The sequence below is a fragment of the Grosmannia clavigera genome (assembly GCF_000143105.1).
Source record: "Grosmannia clavigera kw1407 unplaced genomic scaffold GCSC_179, whole genome shotgun sequence".
In the NCBI taxonomy this organism is placed as follows: Eukaryota; Fungi; Ascomycota; class Sordariomycetes; order Ophiostomatales; family Ophiostomataceae; genus Leptographium; species Leptographium clavigerum.
In genome coordinates, this window is record NW_014040759.1 from 513,624 (window position 1) to 528,640 (window position 15,017).

The following is a 15,017-nucleotide window of genomic DNA, read 5'->3' on the forward strand; positions in this document are numbered from 1 at the left end:
GAGTATCTTGCTATCTAGCTGCCCCTGGCTCTCCACGCTCTCGCACGCGTTACTTCCTGCCTTATTTCTAAGCTGCCACGGGCTTAGTGGTCGTGGATCCCCCCCTCTTCCTCCGGGGCGCTTTCGCTCATTCACATTGCGACGTACTGAAGTGGACCCGCAGCTGGCCCCGAAGCTCTTCGGTGCCGCTGCAACTACATACGTCGTAGCACGCACCCGCTTCACCTAGCCCATGTGTCTCAAAAGTATCTATTAGTCTCATCGGCCCTTGTTCCGCCAGAGCCCTAGTTCAACCCCCCTGTTCGATGCATCTGTATAAGGAGATACTACACAGTACAACCAGAGTACCAGACTGTCAGTGGACTCCCCAAGACACTGTCACTCCATAGTACACAGCTGGTCTTCCTCTGGCTTCCTGCTTGTTCCCCAGGCCACTGCTCTCTTAGACCTGCATCTCTAAATGCTCCATACCGTCGCAGACCAGGCGGCCTTGCCTCGCCCGAGATCGCCCCCGGGCCAGCTTGCTTCCCAGGCGATTGGTTTCCAAGATCGTCTGCCTCTACCACCTTCCTCATACCCCCTCGCTTCTCACACCCCCCACACTCGTTTCCCTCTGCCTCTCTCCGACTGCCCACCCCCCCCTCCCCCCCCCCCTCCCCGCCTCCCTCATCGATATAATACTTGTGCATGCCCTCTTAGTCCCATTACTCACGGTAGGTCTGTCTTAAAGACCGCCTTTAGAATAACAGTGTATTATATCAACTACCGCAGCACGGTATATTTACCTCGTCATACTCGTGCATCCCACTCTATCTCATTGCCACTGCAGCTCAAGACAACATTCTTGTGATTCCATTCTTATCCCTCCCTCGTGGCTTCCCCCTTTGTCTGCTTCTTCTTCTGTACTTCCTTCTTCTTTCTGTGCAATCCCCATCCATCGGTTTTCTACCGTCCCCTTGTCGGTGGCACCTTCCTCTTGACTTGCAAATCAAAAGCTCTTGCCACATCCTGATATCTCATCGTCCACGACTTTGAGATTCAAACCTCCGTCTCTCTTCCTCGATCACGACGAGCAAAGCTCCGTTTGAAAGTAGCTCAGCTGGGCTACGTCGCCGGCAAACTGGCACTCGCAGCACAGCCGCCGGACCCCCCGCACTGGTCGCGTTGGACCCAGCCGCAACCAAGCTCACATTATGTGCTTACGGATGCTTCATCAGTGATGTCTTTTGACACGCGATCGTCATCAACAGCCCTGCAGCAACATCAGCAGCAGCAGGGCCAGCAACAGCACCACGAACAGCACCACCACCACCACCAGCATCAGCATCAGCAATCTCATCCCTCTAACCACTCCCAGAACCAGCACCATCCCGGTCACTACCAGCCGCGGCACTCGGCGCCTCTTGACCTCCCCAACATGATCTCCCCCTCGTCGTCCTTTTTGATGACCGGGACACCGTATGGCCAGTCTTCTGCAGTCTCGTCCGGTGTTTCTGCAGGCGTGGCCGGCCTGCCAACTTCGGGACCAGCAACGTCCCAGCAGATGTCTGCTGCAGTTGTCTCTGCAGGGGCCTCTCCTATGATGCCCATGGCATCGCCGTACGGACAGCAGCAGCAGCAGCAGCAGCAGCAGCATCCTCCCATGACTATGGGGATGGCTCCGCCTTCGCTATCCCCCCTGTCTCTGACCTCGTCTCCCCAACGCAGAGGGACTTACATCAGCGGCCTGAGCTCAGAGGCCGAAGAGGACCAGGCAACTTCTCTAGCTGCAGCACGCAGCATTCAGGGTCGCCGCAGATCCGAACGGCTCGGCCGAGCTAACCCGTCACCGCCGCCAACAACCGCAGGATCTGCCTCTAGTTCCACGACATCTGGAAATTCATCTGGAGATACCTTCCGTCCGCAGTTTTCCACACAGGTGGACATTCTCATGCGCACGATCCAGTCTCGTGCGGAGGAGGCGGCCGATAAGAAGACACCTGGCTCCAGCTATCAGCAGAGCCAGGGTCAGTCGCCCATGTACAGCTCGCAGACGATGGGAACGTCTCCGACAGGCACCCTGGGAACAGTAAGTGAATCCTCTTGTGATGGGCTATCAACATATTTGCGGCTGCTGACCCGATTTTCTCGTGCGACAGGAAGACGAAGCCGTCGAGCCTGTGACGAAGCCGTTTGCCTGTACCATCGCAAACTGCACAATGACCTTTTGGCAGAAGACACATCTTGATATTCATAAGCGCTCCCATACAGGCGAGAAGCCATATGTAAGACCTTGGTCCTACCTGGACTCTTTCGTTTGTTTTCAGCTTGCTGACATGCACTCCAGGTCTGCAGCTATGTTGGATGCGGCGCGCACTTCTCCCAGCTCGGCAACCTGCGTGTAAGTACCGTCAATTAGGGATCTCGTCTGAAGAAAATAGCTGCTAATACGACGTGCAACTGCAGACACATGAGCGACGACACACTGGCGAGAAGCCGTTTCGTTGCGACAAATGTGGAAAGTACTTCGCCCAGCGTGGAAACCTCAAGGCCCACGTCAAGACTCACCTGCGGCTGCAGCCCTATGAGTGCCGTCTCGACTTGTGCAAGAAGCGCTTCACCCAGCTCGGAAATATGAAGGCCCACCAGAACAAGTACCATGCGACTTCCCTGGCGGCCCTGACAAACAAGTTTGCCCAAGCTGCAGAAGGAGACGAGGAAGCAGCTGCATCCATCACTGAAGAGGACCGCGAGCTCTTCCAGCACTTTGCCGATCTCTACAAGAATAGCAACAAGGGCATCAAGGGTCGTGGCAAGCATCGGCGGGTGCGTCCCGTAGTGCCGAAGCTGCCGATCTCAGCAGACATTATGAATTCTGCGCCAACCTTTGGAAATGACCCAGCATCGTCGTCTCGCCGAACAAGAATCAGCCGGGGCGGAATTCGTGGAGCTGGAGATGCAACGCAGCCGAATATGCTGGGCATGCCGGGACCCATGGCGCATCATCCGGCAATAACGCCGACTTCTGCAGATGGATACATGGTATACCCGTCTCTTTCAAGTCATTCTCCGTCAGGAGCATCGACGGTTCCATACAGCTCCAGTCTCGGCAAGCTGGTCAATGGACCCCCCGACAATAGCTCAATCACGGCTGCAGGTCATGGCGGTCACAACGGCCACAACAATGGCAGCGCGTATGGCCACCATCACGGACACCCGCCGCCACTGCCGCCACCGTTGCTTCCATCAGGGCCGTACGGAGGCCAGCCGGCCATGACGCACAGCATATCATCCTCCCATGCGCATGCGTCGCATCAGGGCCACCATCATCCAGCCCATCAGCATCCACACGGCAACCTGCATGGCCAACCTATGCATGGAATCGCCAGCATCCACGGTCACTCATCGCAGCATGGACACGGCGGTCCCTCGGGGCCGGTTGGCCCTCACCCAGGCCACCAGCACCATGGCCACCCTGGCCACTCGTCGACTGCCGCCAATGGTCGCCAGCCATCTGCGACAGGGTTTGTGTCGTACGACAACGATCCTGTACGCGGCAACGGCATGTACGACAATGGTGTGTACTAGGTGCTGGTTGCAGATTGTGTTTGAATGTCCAAGGCTACATTCGAGCACGGCCGTTCTAATATTGTTTTCTATCTGTACGCTTTTGGATGCTTATGCCGGGGTCTGCGATTTGGCCTCCCGATGCAGTGTTACAACGGGAGTGATATTCCACGTGTGGGCGGTTTGTGCCGCAGCGACTGCTGGACACTTAATACATGGCGTATTGCGAGGGCACATGAGAAAAAGCTGCCATGATGGCGAAACTTGGCAGAGTATACGTTCATCTGCAGCTGATCGAGGCCGGGGTTGCTTGAGAATCGGCTGGTCTAGGCAAGGTGCCACATAGCTATAGGTCGAGAGATTTTAGTCTTCGATGTGCTAGTTCTGGGATTGGTTTTGGTGCTTGCCATAGCATCTACGATTTTGCATATATTGGTGGAATTGGGACATAAAGGACATGTTAGGACGATGAGAGATGATAGCGCAAGGGCAGCCTTGACAGCCAAGCTTTGATTTTCACGATGGGCACTTTTGCGTTCTTGCATTTGTTGTGCGGGTTCTGCGGCTATGGAGTACAAGTCAATTAGACAAGACGATTAAAAGCAAGCAAATGACATTCTTATCAAGTGCATGTCTCACCAACGTATAGTTTGCGCCATAATATCTCCAACGACTTATGATTCAGATTCTCCCCGTACATATTATGTCTTGTATTACTCTACATTCCATCCAAGGACTACAGGCCTGGCGCCGAAAGGAGAGGCAAATATTGCATTGCAAGAAGAGCTGCTCTGGTGTAAGGCAAGCCGAGCAGGACTGGACTGAACCAGACTGATCTGCGCCGGGGATTCCGGGCTTGGACTGAGAAAAAAGAGAGCGACATCCTGGGGGCAGGGTGAAATACTATGTACAGGGGGGTAATGGAAGGAGGGAGGGGGGGTGGACATGGGTTCGATGCAGGTTGGTCACAGGCGGTGTGTGATACAGTGAGACAGGGTATGGCCATTCGACGAGAGCAGCTGAGAGCAAAGAGAGGCTAAGAATGGCAGGGGGGACAACGAAGAAGGGCTGCGAGATGGAAAGAATGGAGAAGAAGAAATGGCGCGCGGGCACATCAGCTGCACCACACCACCACCTTGACGGCGATCCTGCTGAGAAGACGGGCAGGATGGATTGCGCTGCCGAGACGACGGCACCTGCGGGTGTGAACAGGATAGTATCACATCTCTTGCAGGACTGGTTGGCGGAGACGTGGGAAGGGTCCCCCGATCCAGCCTATCTCTCTCTCGCCATCCTTGCCGCCCGATCCCGGCCCATCAGCCATCAGCCATCAACCACCGTGCAGGGTCGAGACAAACAAGATGTTGTCTCCGCTCTGGACCTCGTAGGCTTCTTCGCCCTCCAGCTCCCAGTCGGCGTCGTTGATCAGCACCAGAATGCCAGGTCGTCTGGATGGTCAGCGAGAGGGCGGGAAGCAGGAAGCAGGGGATGCAAAAGGCAGAACGCAGAACGCACAGGTGACCGTCCAGGACAAACAGGTCTTTGCGGCCGTCCTGCATCACCTCGTCGCAGAGGTGGTCGATGAGCGAGCTGACTGTCGCGGGCTGGCTAGCGGCATCCCGCGCGGCCAGGCTGACTTCGTGCCGGCGCTGGTCTGCAAAGAGCATCTCCAGACCGCCACTGCACAGGGTGTCCGCGCGTCAGAGCTGGGACAGTCCCGTCGGATGGACATCTGGGAGGGCCGACTCACGTAAACTCGACAACGACGGGTATCGTGGCCGCGCTGTCGCCGGCGCCGGTGTTGCTCATGTTCCCGATCGCCCTGCCCCGCTCCGTTGCGAAGGCCTGCGGGCGGGAGGACGCAGCGAGGAAGAAGCGAAAGGTGACAAAGATCGAATGCCAAAGCAGCTGATAGATCACAACAGTAGCAATAGTCAGCACGTATTCAGATACAACGACTGCTCGGAGGCGCCACTGGGTTTTTTTCGACTGGGAAGCCGCGAAGCGGAATAGGTAGACGCCAAAACTGGCAGGTACGATGTTTCAACCAATCACAGCTCTTGGTTTGGAAAGGGCAAAAATCTCTTGTACAGCATCGGGCAATGCTCAAGGCTGTGAGAATCCACCACGACCTGATCGTATCTCTGGCCAGCCTTGTGTCCCAATCTCAGCCCTATCCTCTGTCGAGCACGGCTGCCATTTGATGCACGACCGCAAAGAGGTGCACGCCGCCCACCTGGCCGCGGGGGCCAATCGCCAGTCGGCCGCGGCAGACTGGGGCGACGACGGCAACCTCTGCTTCGGGGCCGGCGTCAATGTCGCCGTATGGCGGCCCACTGTGAGCCTGCGACCCGGCAGGGGAGAGGAGAGAAAAGCAGGGGAAGAAAAGAAGAACTGACAGTGGCAGAGCGTCCCGGAACGTGGTATTCTGAGCCTGCTGAGGGGTCATCAAGACACCGTCAAGGCGGTGCATTTTCTGTCACGCCGGCCAGGCAGCGCTGACGGCGGCCAGCATCTGGTCAGCGGTGGGGACGATTGTGCCCTGAAGCTGTGGGCCGTCGGCGGCGCAGACGGGTCTGCCGCGTGCGTCCAGACGGTGGAGGCTGCACACGCAGCGGCCATCAACTGTCTGGCAGCGCCACGGGCCAGCCGGCCACGACTGCAGCTTCTGGCCTCGGGCGCAGCGGACGCGTCGATTAAGATCTGGGGACTGCGAGGTGGCAGTGATGGCGACGACGGCACGCCGGCCCAACTCGTGCTGCTCCAGACCATCCAGACGGCCCCGCGCTACTTTCCCCTCTGTCTCGCGCTGGAGCCTCTCGAGGATGGGGAAGCGGACAGCCCGACATGGATGCTGGCGGCCGGCGGGACGAGCAACCGGATCCAGGTGTTTGTGGGCAGCAGCAGCGCGGAGGCCTCGATCGACTTCCGGCTGCAGGCGACTCTGACCGGCCACGAGGGCTGGCTTCGCTCGCTCGACCTCGGCTGGGAGCGCAGTGCTGTGGATGGCAGCCGTTCGGGCGACGTTCTTCTGGCGTCGGCCAGCCAGGATAAGTACATCCGGCTGTGGCGGATACGTCGGGGCGACGACATGCCGACGACAGCAGCAGCAGCACCAGCAGCCGATCCGCTCAGCAGCCTCCTCCTGCCCAGCAGCACGGCCTCGCCGGCGGGCAAGGCCCATAGGATGCAGGCAGCAGCGACAGCCGGCGGTGCCGTCTATTCGGTCACGTTCGAGGCGCTGCTGCTCGGCCACGAGGACTGGATCTACAGCGCCCGATGGGACCGGGTCAAGACGCAAGACCAAAACGGTCACGGCCTCCGTTTGCTGTCCGCGTCAGCCGACAACTCGCTGGCCGTCTGGGAAGCCGACACGGCCTCGGGTCTCTGGCTCACCACCGCGCGGCTCGGCGAGCTGAGCAAGGAAAAAGGCGCGACCACGGCGACGGGCAGCGTCGGTGGCTTCTGGACCGCGCTCTGGTCGCCGTCGGGTCGCTCGGTCGCCACGCTCTGCCGCACCGGCAGCTGGCGGCGCTGGCAATACGATGCAGTCCAGGACCGCTGGCAGCAGGCCGTGGGCATCTCGGGCCACATTGCCGCCGTCACGGGCATCGCCTGGTCGCGCGATGGTGCCTACCTGCTGTCGACGGGCAGCGATCAGACCACACGGCTGCATACCGCATGGCGGAGGGTGGTAGAGGGGGCGGACACGAAAGAAGAAGGCCTGTCCTGGCATGAAATGGCCCGGCCTCAGATCCATGGCTACGACCTCAACTGTATCGACGCCCTGGGCACGTCGCAGTTCGTCTCGGGCGCCGACGAGAAGCTCATGCGCGTTTTCCACGAGCCCAAGACCGTTGCCCGGCTGCTGGCTCAGCTGACGAAGACGGCGGCCGATGATGCGACCACGAAGACGGCCAGCACAGCCTCCATCGACGCCCTGCCCGATGCCGCCAACATGCCCGTCCTCGGGCTGTCGAACAAGGCGATCGACGCGACGGATGCAGACGTCGTCACGGAAGAGACCGACAGCAACAGCCACCCCCCCTTTGAAGACATACTCTCGCGCAACACGCTCTGGCCCGAGACCGAGAAGCTGTACGGACACGGCTACGAGATCAGCTGTCTGGCCGTCAGCCACGACGGCTGCTTCGTCGCCAGCGCCTGTCGTGCCAGCTCGCTCAACCACGCTGTCCTCCGCCTGTTTGAGACCCGCCACTGGACCGAGGTCAAGCCGCCACTGGCCGTCCACACCCTGACTGCCACGCGCCTCCGCTTCAGCGCTGACGACCGCTTCCTGCTCAGCGTCGGCCGCGATCGCCAGTGGGCCGTCTTTGAACGGCAGGCCGGCGAGCCTGGCGAGGCCGACAGCACGCTTCCCGTCAGCTATGCTTTGCGCGAGGCCAACGCCAAGGCACACGCGCGCATGCTGCTCGACTGCGCCTGGGCGCCGGCCGGACAGAAGAAGCGCGTCTTCGCAACGGCCGGCCGCGACAAGAACGCAAAGATCTGGGCGGCAGCAGAAGACGGCAGCCAGAAGGAGTCCTTTGCGCTGGCCGCAACGATCCCCCAGGAACACCCCGTCACCGCCCTCGACTTCCTGTGGCGACCATCCGCAGAAGCCGCCGGCCTGGTCTTGGCCGTAGGCACAGAGGCCGGCAGGCTGTCCGTCTTCTGGCTACACCCCGAAAGCCTGGCCGTCTCGGCAGCCCTGGCACTGGACGCTGAGTAAGCAATTTTGATTTGGTTCGCGTCTCTCCGTACAATTGCTTACTAATGCTTCTTACCTTTCCTGCAGTCTTTGTCTTCCAAGAGCAGTGCTGCAGCTGGCCTGGAGACCCGCTCGAGACGACAGCGCAGAAGAGGCCAATGCAGCCCAGCTGGCCATTGCCGGCGACGACTCGTCGCTGCGTGTGTACCAGATCCAGCTGTAGGCGATGGGGAAAGGATGCGGACGATGTCTGCTGAATAAGCAGTTGCCTCGAGACGACGGGATGCCACTCTAGCTAGAGAATCTTAGTCTCGGGCTGTATACGATAGACTTTGTGCATCAGTCAGAAGAAAGCGCTGCTGTGCAAGGTGCTCTTTCTAGTTGTGTTGACTACCAGACTATCCCTTCTTCCGTGCCTCTATAGACATTAATCTCTCGTCTATTCCTGAATGGACGTGCTGGGAATCCGAGCTCATCAATCGCGCTCTTGAGGGCGACATTTGGGACAATATCTCGACGCAAGATCGCCAGCCGTGGATGCAAAGCCCTGCTCTTGATTCTGCAGACCGTCTCCATCGAATCTACAACACCCAGCATGCAGCGATGATCAATGTCCGACAATGGATGCTGCAGCATATTTTCGAAAATCATGCCATCGCTCTCAATATCTCCGCACACTCTTTCAACCACCCAGCCTGAAGCCCTAAACTCCCTAGACTGTCTGATATATTCTCATATTTGCTGGAAGTAGCTGAGAGAACCTTTGTTTTCTAAAGATGTTGGATAACGGCGTAATGTGCTGCGACTATCTCTAATTCTTTGCCAATAACGAGTACTGTCAGGAATCATCCGAAGAAGATACAAGGCTTCGCTTCGTGTTTCATCAACTAGGAAGAAACCTTGTTCTGCGTTGGACCGGCCAATACTTCGTTACATAGATGCCTGAACTGAGAGTTGGGATGACATACCATTATCTTCAATCTTTCCATAGCCGTGCTTCAGTCTCACTCGGTTATTGTTCACTTTCCCCACTCCTAGTTCTTCAACTAAAATCACTTCTTTGCCTACTTTTACTACATCTAACGCTGCAGATAAAGGAGAGTTTGGGAGACTCCTACCCTAAGCTTAACGCCAACGCTGCTCATGGATATATCAACGCCTTCCTCCATGATGTCAACGCCGAGATCGATGCTACGTTCTCCCAACTCCTTACGGGATAAAATCAACAAACCAAACCAAGTACCGTCAAACCTATCGCCGACAGAGCGTTCAGAGAAACTCAGGTGGTCTTAGCCATTCCTAACTAGGGCTACAGGTCTTCCGACGGCGTGTGGGTTCAAGTCGGCATATAACTCGAAATTAAGATGAAACTGTGATCTGACTGGAAGCGATTGCGTGCTACGAAACAGTCACTACATATATACTAGCCTTTGAGTTTTCTACGAGTGTAGCTGGTCCGCGACGTGACTACAAAGGGAGTACCGAATGAGTCGTCCTCTAGAAGGGCGCCGCAATTCCCCGCCTGTGCGCACGATCCGAATCACACATCAGGAGTGATCATCGGGCAGCATGCCTCCCAAAAGAATGCAAGCATAAGTGTCTTCCCCGAACGGTTGGCCATGGTTACACGATAGCCGATCGATGGCCAGGCGCCGTGCTTGAATTGTCTCTTGAAGAACTTGCGGGTGGGCACGCCTGCGAACGTGGTGACGTTGGCCGAAGATGCTCGCGATGTCCAAGCATCGACAAGCGAGCGCGGAACTAACGTCTATACGACTCCCAGATAGCGTGCGCCTGGGCGTGCTTTGTGAAGTTCAGATCGCCGTGTTTGACGAGCGCCAATACGTGCGGCCGCTCAACGTATCTTACCGGTGGCTCGCCAGACTGGTACAGGCAGGGCACAAGGTCTTGGTATCGGCGACACCGTTCGTCATTCGTTGTGCTGGTTGTACACGTCTGCTGTGAGCATCGCGATGTCGGGCATCTGCAATTTGCAGATATGCGGGCAAAGTCTAACACATCCCAAGAGAAGAAAAGGAGCAAAATTAAAGTGGATGTACAGTATTACTATTAAGTGTTCATGACGTCAAGTGCCGGGCATCGCTCGTCTGTGGCTTGTGCTGCTATTCCGTCAATGCTATACGGTATATTCCATGCTGTGCTTTGCACGCCGTTTCCCCCCCAAGCCAGCGAAACGTGCCCGCATCAATCAATGCCTTCCCAGTGCCGATCCAACGCCAGCCGACCAAACCAAAAGGGAGACAGAGAGCACCCGAATGGCTCTCTGCTGTCGCCGAGGGCAAGCTCTCACAGCTCCCGCACGACGGTTGCCGCCGCCTCTGCTGCCTTGCCGGCCGCGGCCGTGGTGGCCTCGAGGATGGTGCTCGCGTCGAGGGTGTCGCCGTGGGCGTAGAACCAGGCGCGGCCGATGAGGAAGGCGACGTACCGCGGCAGGTACAGAAAGGTGGCGATGGACGTGAGGGCGAAGAGCAAAAAGACGACGCTGTCTGTAGGCAGACAACAGTTAGCAGATGGCCAGCCTGGCTGTTTCGCGTGTCGAGCACAGTCTCGCCCGAGACAGATCTCACGTACAAAAGACAAACTTCTCGGCCGGGGTGAAGATGTAGACGCTGTAGGTCACCTCGGTCTGGTAGATCTTGAGCTGGACCCACTTGCTGAAGCGTTCGAGGGGCGTCATGATGGGCAGATGTGGTCGGGGGTCTTGCGTGGATAGAGAGAGAAGGCAACGAGCGTCCGTTGTATGATATGCTGCACAGTGGCTGTCGTCTGACCCTGGGAAAAGGGGGTACTGAGATGGGCGTCTGGCGTCTCGTCAACGCGGCTGCCAGTCGATGAAAAGAGATGGGGCAAAGACGAAAAGCCAAAAGGAAGCGGGCTGAGATATTCGTGGAGACGGTCAAGCACAGCGCTCAGGTCGTTCTGTCCGGCGGTGGTGGTCGAGCGAGAGAGGAAGAGCGGCTTTAATCAGCGAGCTTGTTCATGGAATTCGATCAACAGCTCGCCCGCTCATTGGCTAATCACGAGAAAGACACCTCCGGTAGGATCGGACGGCGCGTTCTGAGGAGTTTCCACCGCCTACTATGATCACGTGCAGCAATGCACCGACGTCCTTTTTTTGCCGCTGTCTCACAAGCCGGCCTTGAGCTCCGTATCCATACTCGTCCTAATACCGGCTCGCCATCCCGGACAACAAAGACAGGGACGGGGAGGCATCCAGCTCCCACTAGCCAGCGCACGTACGATGCCTTGAGAAGACGAACCGGGTCTTTTTCACACCCAGAAACTATACCAATTGCAAAACGCATACCGGATTACCTGCACGTGCCTCTACCAAACGCCATGCGGCTTACGATCGCACGCCAGCTGCAGGTGCTGATCCGGCGGCCGGCTCCCGCATGGACGTGGCCGTTTTCGTCGGCCGCTGCCGCGCCCTTTGTCACCTCGGCCTGCCGGGCGATCAAGCCCATGCCGCCTCGGCCGCCGCCGCCGCCGGAAGACGAGATCGAGGAGATGTTTGTCAAGGGGACAGGACCAGGCGGACAAAAGATTGTAAGCTTTCTGGCTGCTGTGGCTCTCTCTGTCCCGGACCCCTTTCCCCGCTGACCTCTACTGCAGAACAAAACCAACTCGGCCGTCCAGCTGATACATCGGCCCACCGGCATCGTGGTCAAGTCGCAGGCGACACGGTCGCGGTCGCAGAACCGCACGATTGCGCGACAGGTTCTGGCCGCCCGGCTGGACGAGCTGCACAACGGCAGCCAGAGCCGTACCGCCATCGTGGCCGACTCCAAGCGCCGGAAAAAGGCGAGCGCATCCAAGAAGAGTCGCCGCAAGTACCGCCAGTTCGATGGCCAGGAAGAGGGGCAGAGAGAAGAGGGGAACGAAGGAGACCAGCAGCAGCAACAACAGCAACAGCAGCAGCAGCAGGATCCCAACATAGAACAGGACAGCGAAAATCCTTCTGCAGCTTCTCTCCCTCTTCATAGCACAAATGCATAGCAATCGACAGGTTGTAGCCTCCGGTCTCATTTCAGCCTGACTGTAAAAACCGCCGCCTTCTTCCCTATTTGTGACATTACGAAATAAAACAAAGGCAAAATAGAGAAACAAGTAAACAATGCAGCTCATCCGCCTTACAAGACTAAAGCAGAGGAAGTGAAAAATATATAAAAAAAGGTGGAATTGTATAGTCAACCTCCGAGCTTTTAGTCTTGTGTAATCTGACCTAAGACTGCCTCCGTCTCATCATTCCTCCTGCACTCTACACCCAACAGATGAAAACAATGACCCATCCTGGTTCTCCCTTAGAAAAGCAACTGGGCGCCCGATCTTGAGACTGACAGTGAGACAACTTTCTGCAAAGACGAGACTAGTTTGGAATACATTGAGTTGAAGATTGAGAGGTATCGCTCCGGTGCCTGATTTTGTCGAAGTTGGTGAGGGGTCGCGCGCGGAAATCGTTTATGGAAAGCACATTTCGACACGCTTCTCAGGTCAGCTTGCCATTCCGCCTTCCTGCTGTTCGGAGACACAGATACATACCTTAGAAGCACTTGCGGTGAACGATCGAAGGACCGCTCTCGTCGTACTCCTGCTTCGAGATCCACATCTGCTGGAACGTCGACAGAGACGCAAGAATAGAGCCACCGATCCAGACGGAGTACTTCCGCTCGGGGGGAGCAATGATCTTGACCTTCATCGACGACGGGGCCAGGGCGGTGATCTCCTTCTGCATACGGTCCGACAGGCCGGGGTACATGGTGGTGCCACCAGACTAGAGATGGGGGAAAAAAGACAGTGTCAGCGAAAGTTCCGTTGTGCGTGTCACCCGTTTCGCCACCTTGCCTGTCGCCACTTACCATGACAATGTTGCCGTACAGGTCCTTCCGGACATCGACATCGCACTTCATGATCGAGTTGAAGGTGGTCACGTGGATACCGCCGTTCTCCAGGCCCAGCACGGACGGCTGGAACAGAGCCTCGGGGGCGCGGAACCGCTCGTTGCCGATAGTGATGACCTGACCGTCCGGAAGCTCGTATGACTTCTCCAGGCTGGAGCTCTGGGCAGCCGTCTGGATCTCCTGCTCAAAGTCCAGAGCGACGTAGCAGAGCTTCTCCTTGATGTCACGGACGATTTCGCGCTCGGCAGTGGTGGAGAAGGAGTAACCGCGCTCGGCCAGGATCTTCATCAGGTAGTCGGTCAAATCACGGCCAGCCATGTCGACACGTGCAATGGCGTGCGGCAGAGCGAAACCTTCGTAAATGGGCACGACGTGAGTGACACCATCACCAGAGTCCAAAACGATACCAGTGGTACGACCAGATGCGTACAGGGACAGCACGGCCTGGATGTTGACGTAGAAGGCCGGTGCGTTGAAGGTTTCGAACACAATCTGCGTCATCTTCTCACGGTTGGACTTGGGATTGATGGGAGCCTCCGTGAGCAGGATGGGGTGCTCCTCGGGAGCCACACGCAGCTCGTTGTAGAAGGTGTGGTGCCAAATCTTCTCCATGTCGTCCCAGTTGGTGACAACACCGTGCTCAATGGGGTACCGAAGCGTGAGGATACCACGCTTGGACTGTGCCTCGTCACCGACGTACGAGTCCTTCTGGCCCATACCGATCATGATGCTATAGCCACAATGTTAGGCGAAATTTCCATAGCTGGGATACGTTCATATTCTTTTGGATAGGGGGAGGGTCGGAATTGAACGAAAGGAGGCGGCGTATACTGACCCATGATGACGGGGCCGACCAACAATGGACGCTATGCGGTGGTTAGCTCGTGTGCTCTCCGGTGAGCTCCGAATGGCAAGCTCAACAGCCCAAAAGATTGAGGAGGTGAAACTTACGGAAGACAGCACGAGGAGCGTCGTCACCGGCGAAACCGGCCTTGCACATACCCGAACTATAAGAGGACAGATTAGCATGTACTCCCGGCTCGGACAGCCGCGTCCAACGCCTTGACCACGCGGGATATTTCGCGTCGATAGCGGACGGAAGTAACCGATGAGGGTCGAGATGGCTTACCCATTGTCGATAACGAGGGCGGCAACCTCTTCTTTAATGCGTTGTTAGCATGTGATCTGTCCTCAGCTCATCTCGCCGGGCAAGTGAGCCAGACGTGAGACGTCAAAGCAGTGAGGCGGTGGACAGATAGACAGTGATGGCGGATAGATGGAAAGGGAGATGTGCTGAAGCTCGGGATCGTTCGCCGTTGGCATCGCCGTGACCGGTATTCGCCAGCCGCGAACGTTCCGCGAGACCGCGAGCTTCGGAGAGGCCGAAGATGCCAGGTGGAAGATACTGGGCAGGAGATAGCAGACTTACCTTCCATGATGACGGATTAAAGGGGGATAGGAGAAAATAGAATGAGGATGATTCGGATGGGGGATGAAAATGGCCTTCGAGGGAGCAGGAAGTAATGGAAGGAGAGATGCGGAAGACGGGGGTCTTTTTAAAAACGTTTGTTTTTGGGAGGTTGGGGCGAAGGAGAAAGGAGTTAGGGAGGGGGGGGGCTGGCTAGATGAAATATGAATTAGTTCAGGTGAGTGAGGCCGATTTTTCGGTTGAGGATGTGGGAACGCTCTTCTGAGGGAGAGCAGGGGGAGGTTCTATGTGGAAAAGGCGGGGAGGGGCAACGAAATACGTGTGAAAAATAGGAGGGACGACGGCGAAAAAGAGGGGCCAGAACGGAACGGCCAGGAAGGAACAGGTGTGAGCTGAGGGCGTCCTGGCG

At 57.2% G+C, this 15,017-nt stretch overlaps 6 protein-coding genes across 6 annotated transcripts; 3 read left to right on the forward strand and 3 right to left on the reverse strand.

Moving 5' to 3' along the window:
• Positions 1-1,417: 1,417 nt before the first annotated feature.
• Positions 1,418-3,567, forward strand: CMQ_147 (c2h2 transcription factor; the record flags this gene model as incomplete). The annotated part of the gene is made up of 5 exons (XM_014313769.1): positions 1,418-1,599; positions 1,708-2,068; positions 2,139-2,264; positions 2,327-2,380; positions 2,446-3,567. The coding sequence occupies 5 exons, from the start codon at positions 1,418-1,420 to the stop codon at positions 3,565-3,567; spliced, it is 1,845 nt and encodes a 614-aa protein (XP_014169244.1).
• A 1,309-nt stretch (positions 3,568-4,876) lies between these two features.
• Positions 4,877-5,355, reverse strand: CMQ_74 (ubiquitin related modifier 1; the record flags this gene model as incomplete). Its single annotated transcript, XM_014314013.1, has 3 exons — positions 4,877-4,994; positions 5,062-5,226; positions 5,297-5,355. 3 exons carry the CDS (start codon positions 5,353-5,355, stop codon positions 4,877-4,879), a joined length of 342 nt encoding a protein of 113 aa, XP_014169488.1.
• Positions 5,356-5,749: 394 nt separating this feature from the next.
• On the forward strand, positions 5,750-8,480 carry CMQ_283 (RNA polymerase 2 elongator; the record flags this gene model as incomplete). Its single annotated transcript, XM_014313905.1, has 3 exons — positions 5,750-5,884; positions 5,954-8,274; positions 8,345-8,480. The coding sequence occupies 3 exons, from the start codon at positions 5,750-5,752 to the stop codon at positions 8,478-8,480; spliced, it is 2,592 nt and encodes an 863-aa protein (XP_014169380.1).
• A 2,084-nt stretch (positions 8,481-10,564) lies between these two features.
• On the reverse strand, positions 10,565-10,955 carry CMQ_201 (uncharacterized protein; the record flags this gene model as incomplete). Its single annotated transcript, XM_014313823.1, has 2 exons — positions 10,565-10,764; positions 10,850-10,955. 2 exons carry the CDS (start codon positions 10,953-10,955, stop codon positions 10,565-10,567), a joined length of 306 nt encoding a protein of 101 aa, XP_014169298.1.
• A 662-nt stretch (positions 10,956-11,617) lies between these two features.
• On the forward strand, positions 11,618-12,277 carry CMQ_125 (peptidyl-tRNA hydrolase domain containing protein; the record flags this gene model as incomplete). Its single annotated transcript, XM_014313747.1, has 3 exons — positions 11,618-11,827; positions 11,894-12,120; positions 12,265-12,277. The coding sequence occupies 3 exons, from the start codon at positions 11,618-11,620 to the stop codon at positions 12,275-12,277; spliced, it is 450 nt and encodes a 149-aa protein (XP_014169222.1).
• A 544-nt stretch (positions 12,278-12,821) lies between these two features.
• On the reverse strand, positions 12,822-14,615 carry CMQ_22 (actin; the record flags this gene model as incomplete). Its single annotated transcript, XM_014313961.1, has 6 exons — positions 12,822-13,052; positions 13,138-13,909; positions 14,015-14,045; positions 14,131-14,186; positions 14,309-14,339; positions 14,609-14,615. The coding sequence occupies 6 exons, from the start codon at positions 14,613-14,615 to the stop codon at positions 12,822-12,824; spliced, it is 1,128 nt and encodes a 375-aa protein (XP_014169436.1).
• Positions 14,616-15,017: the final 402 nt, after the last annotated feature.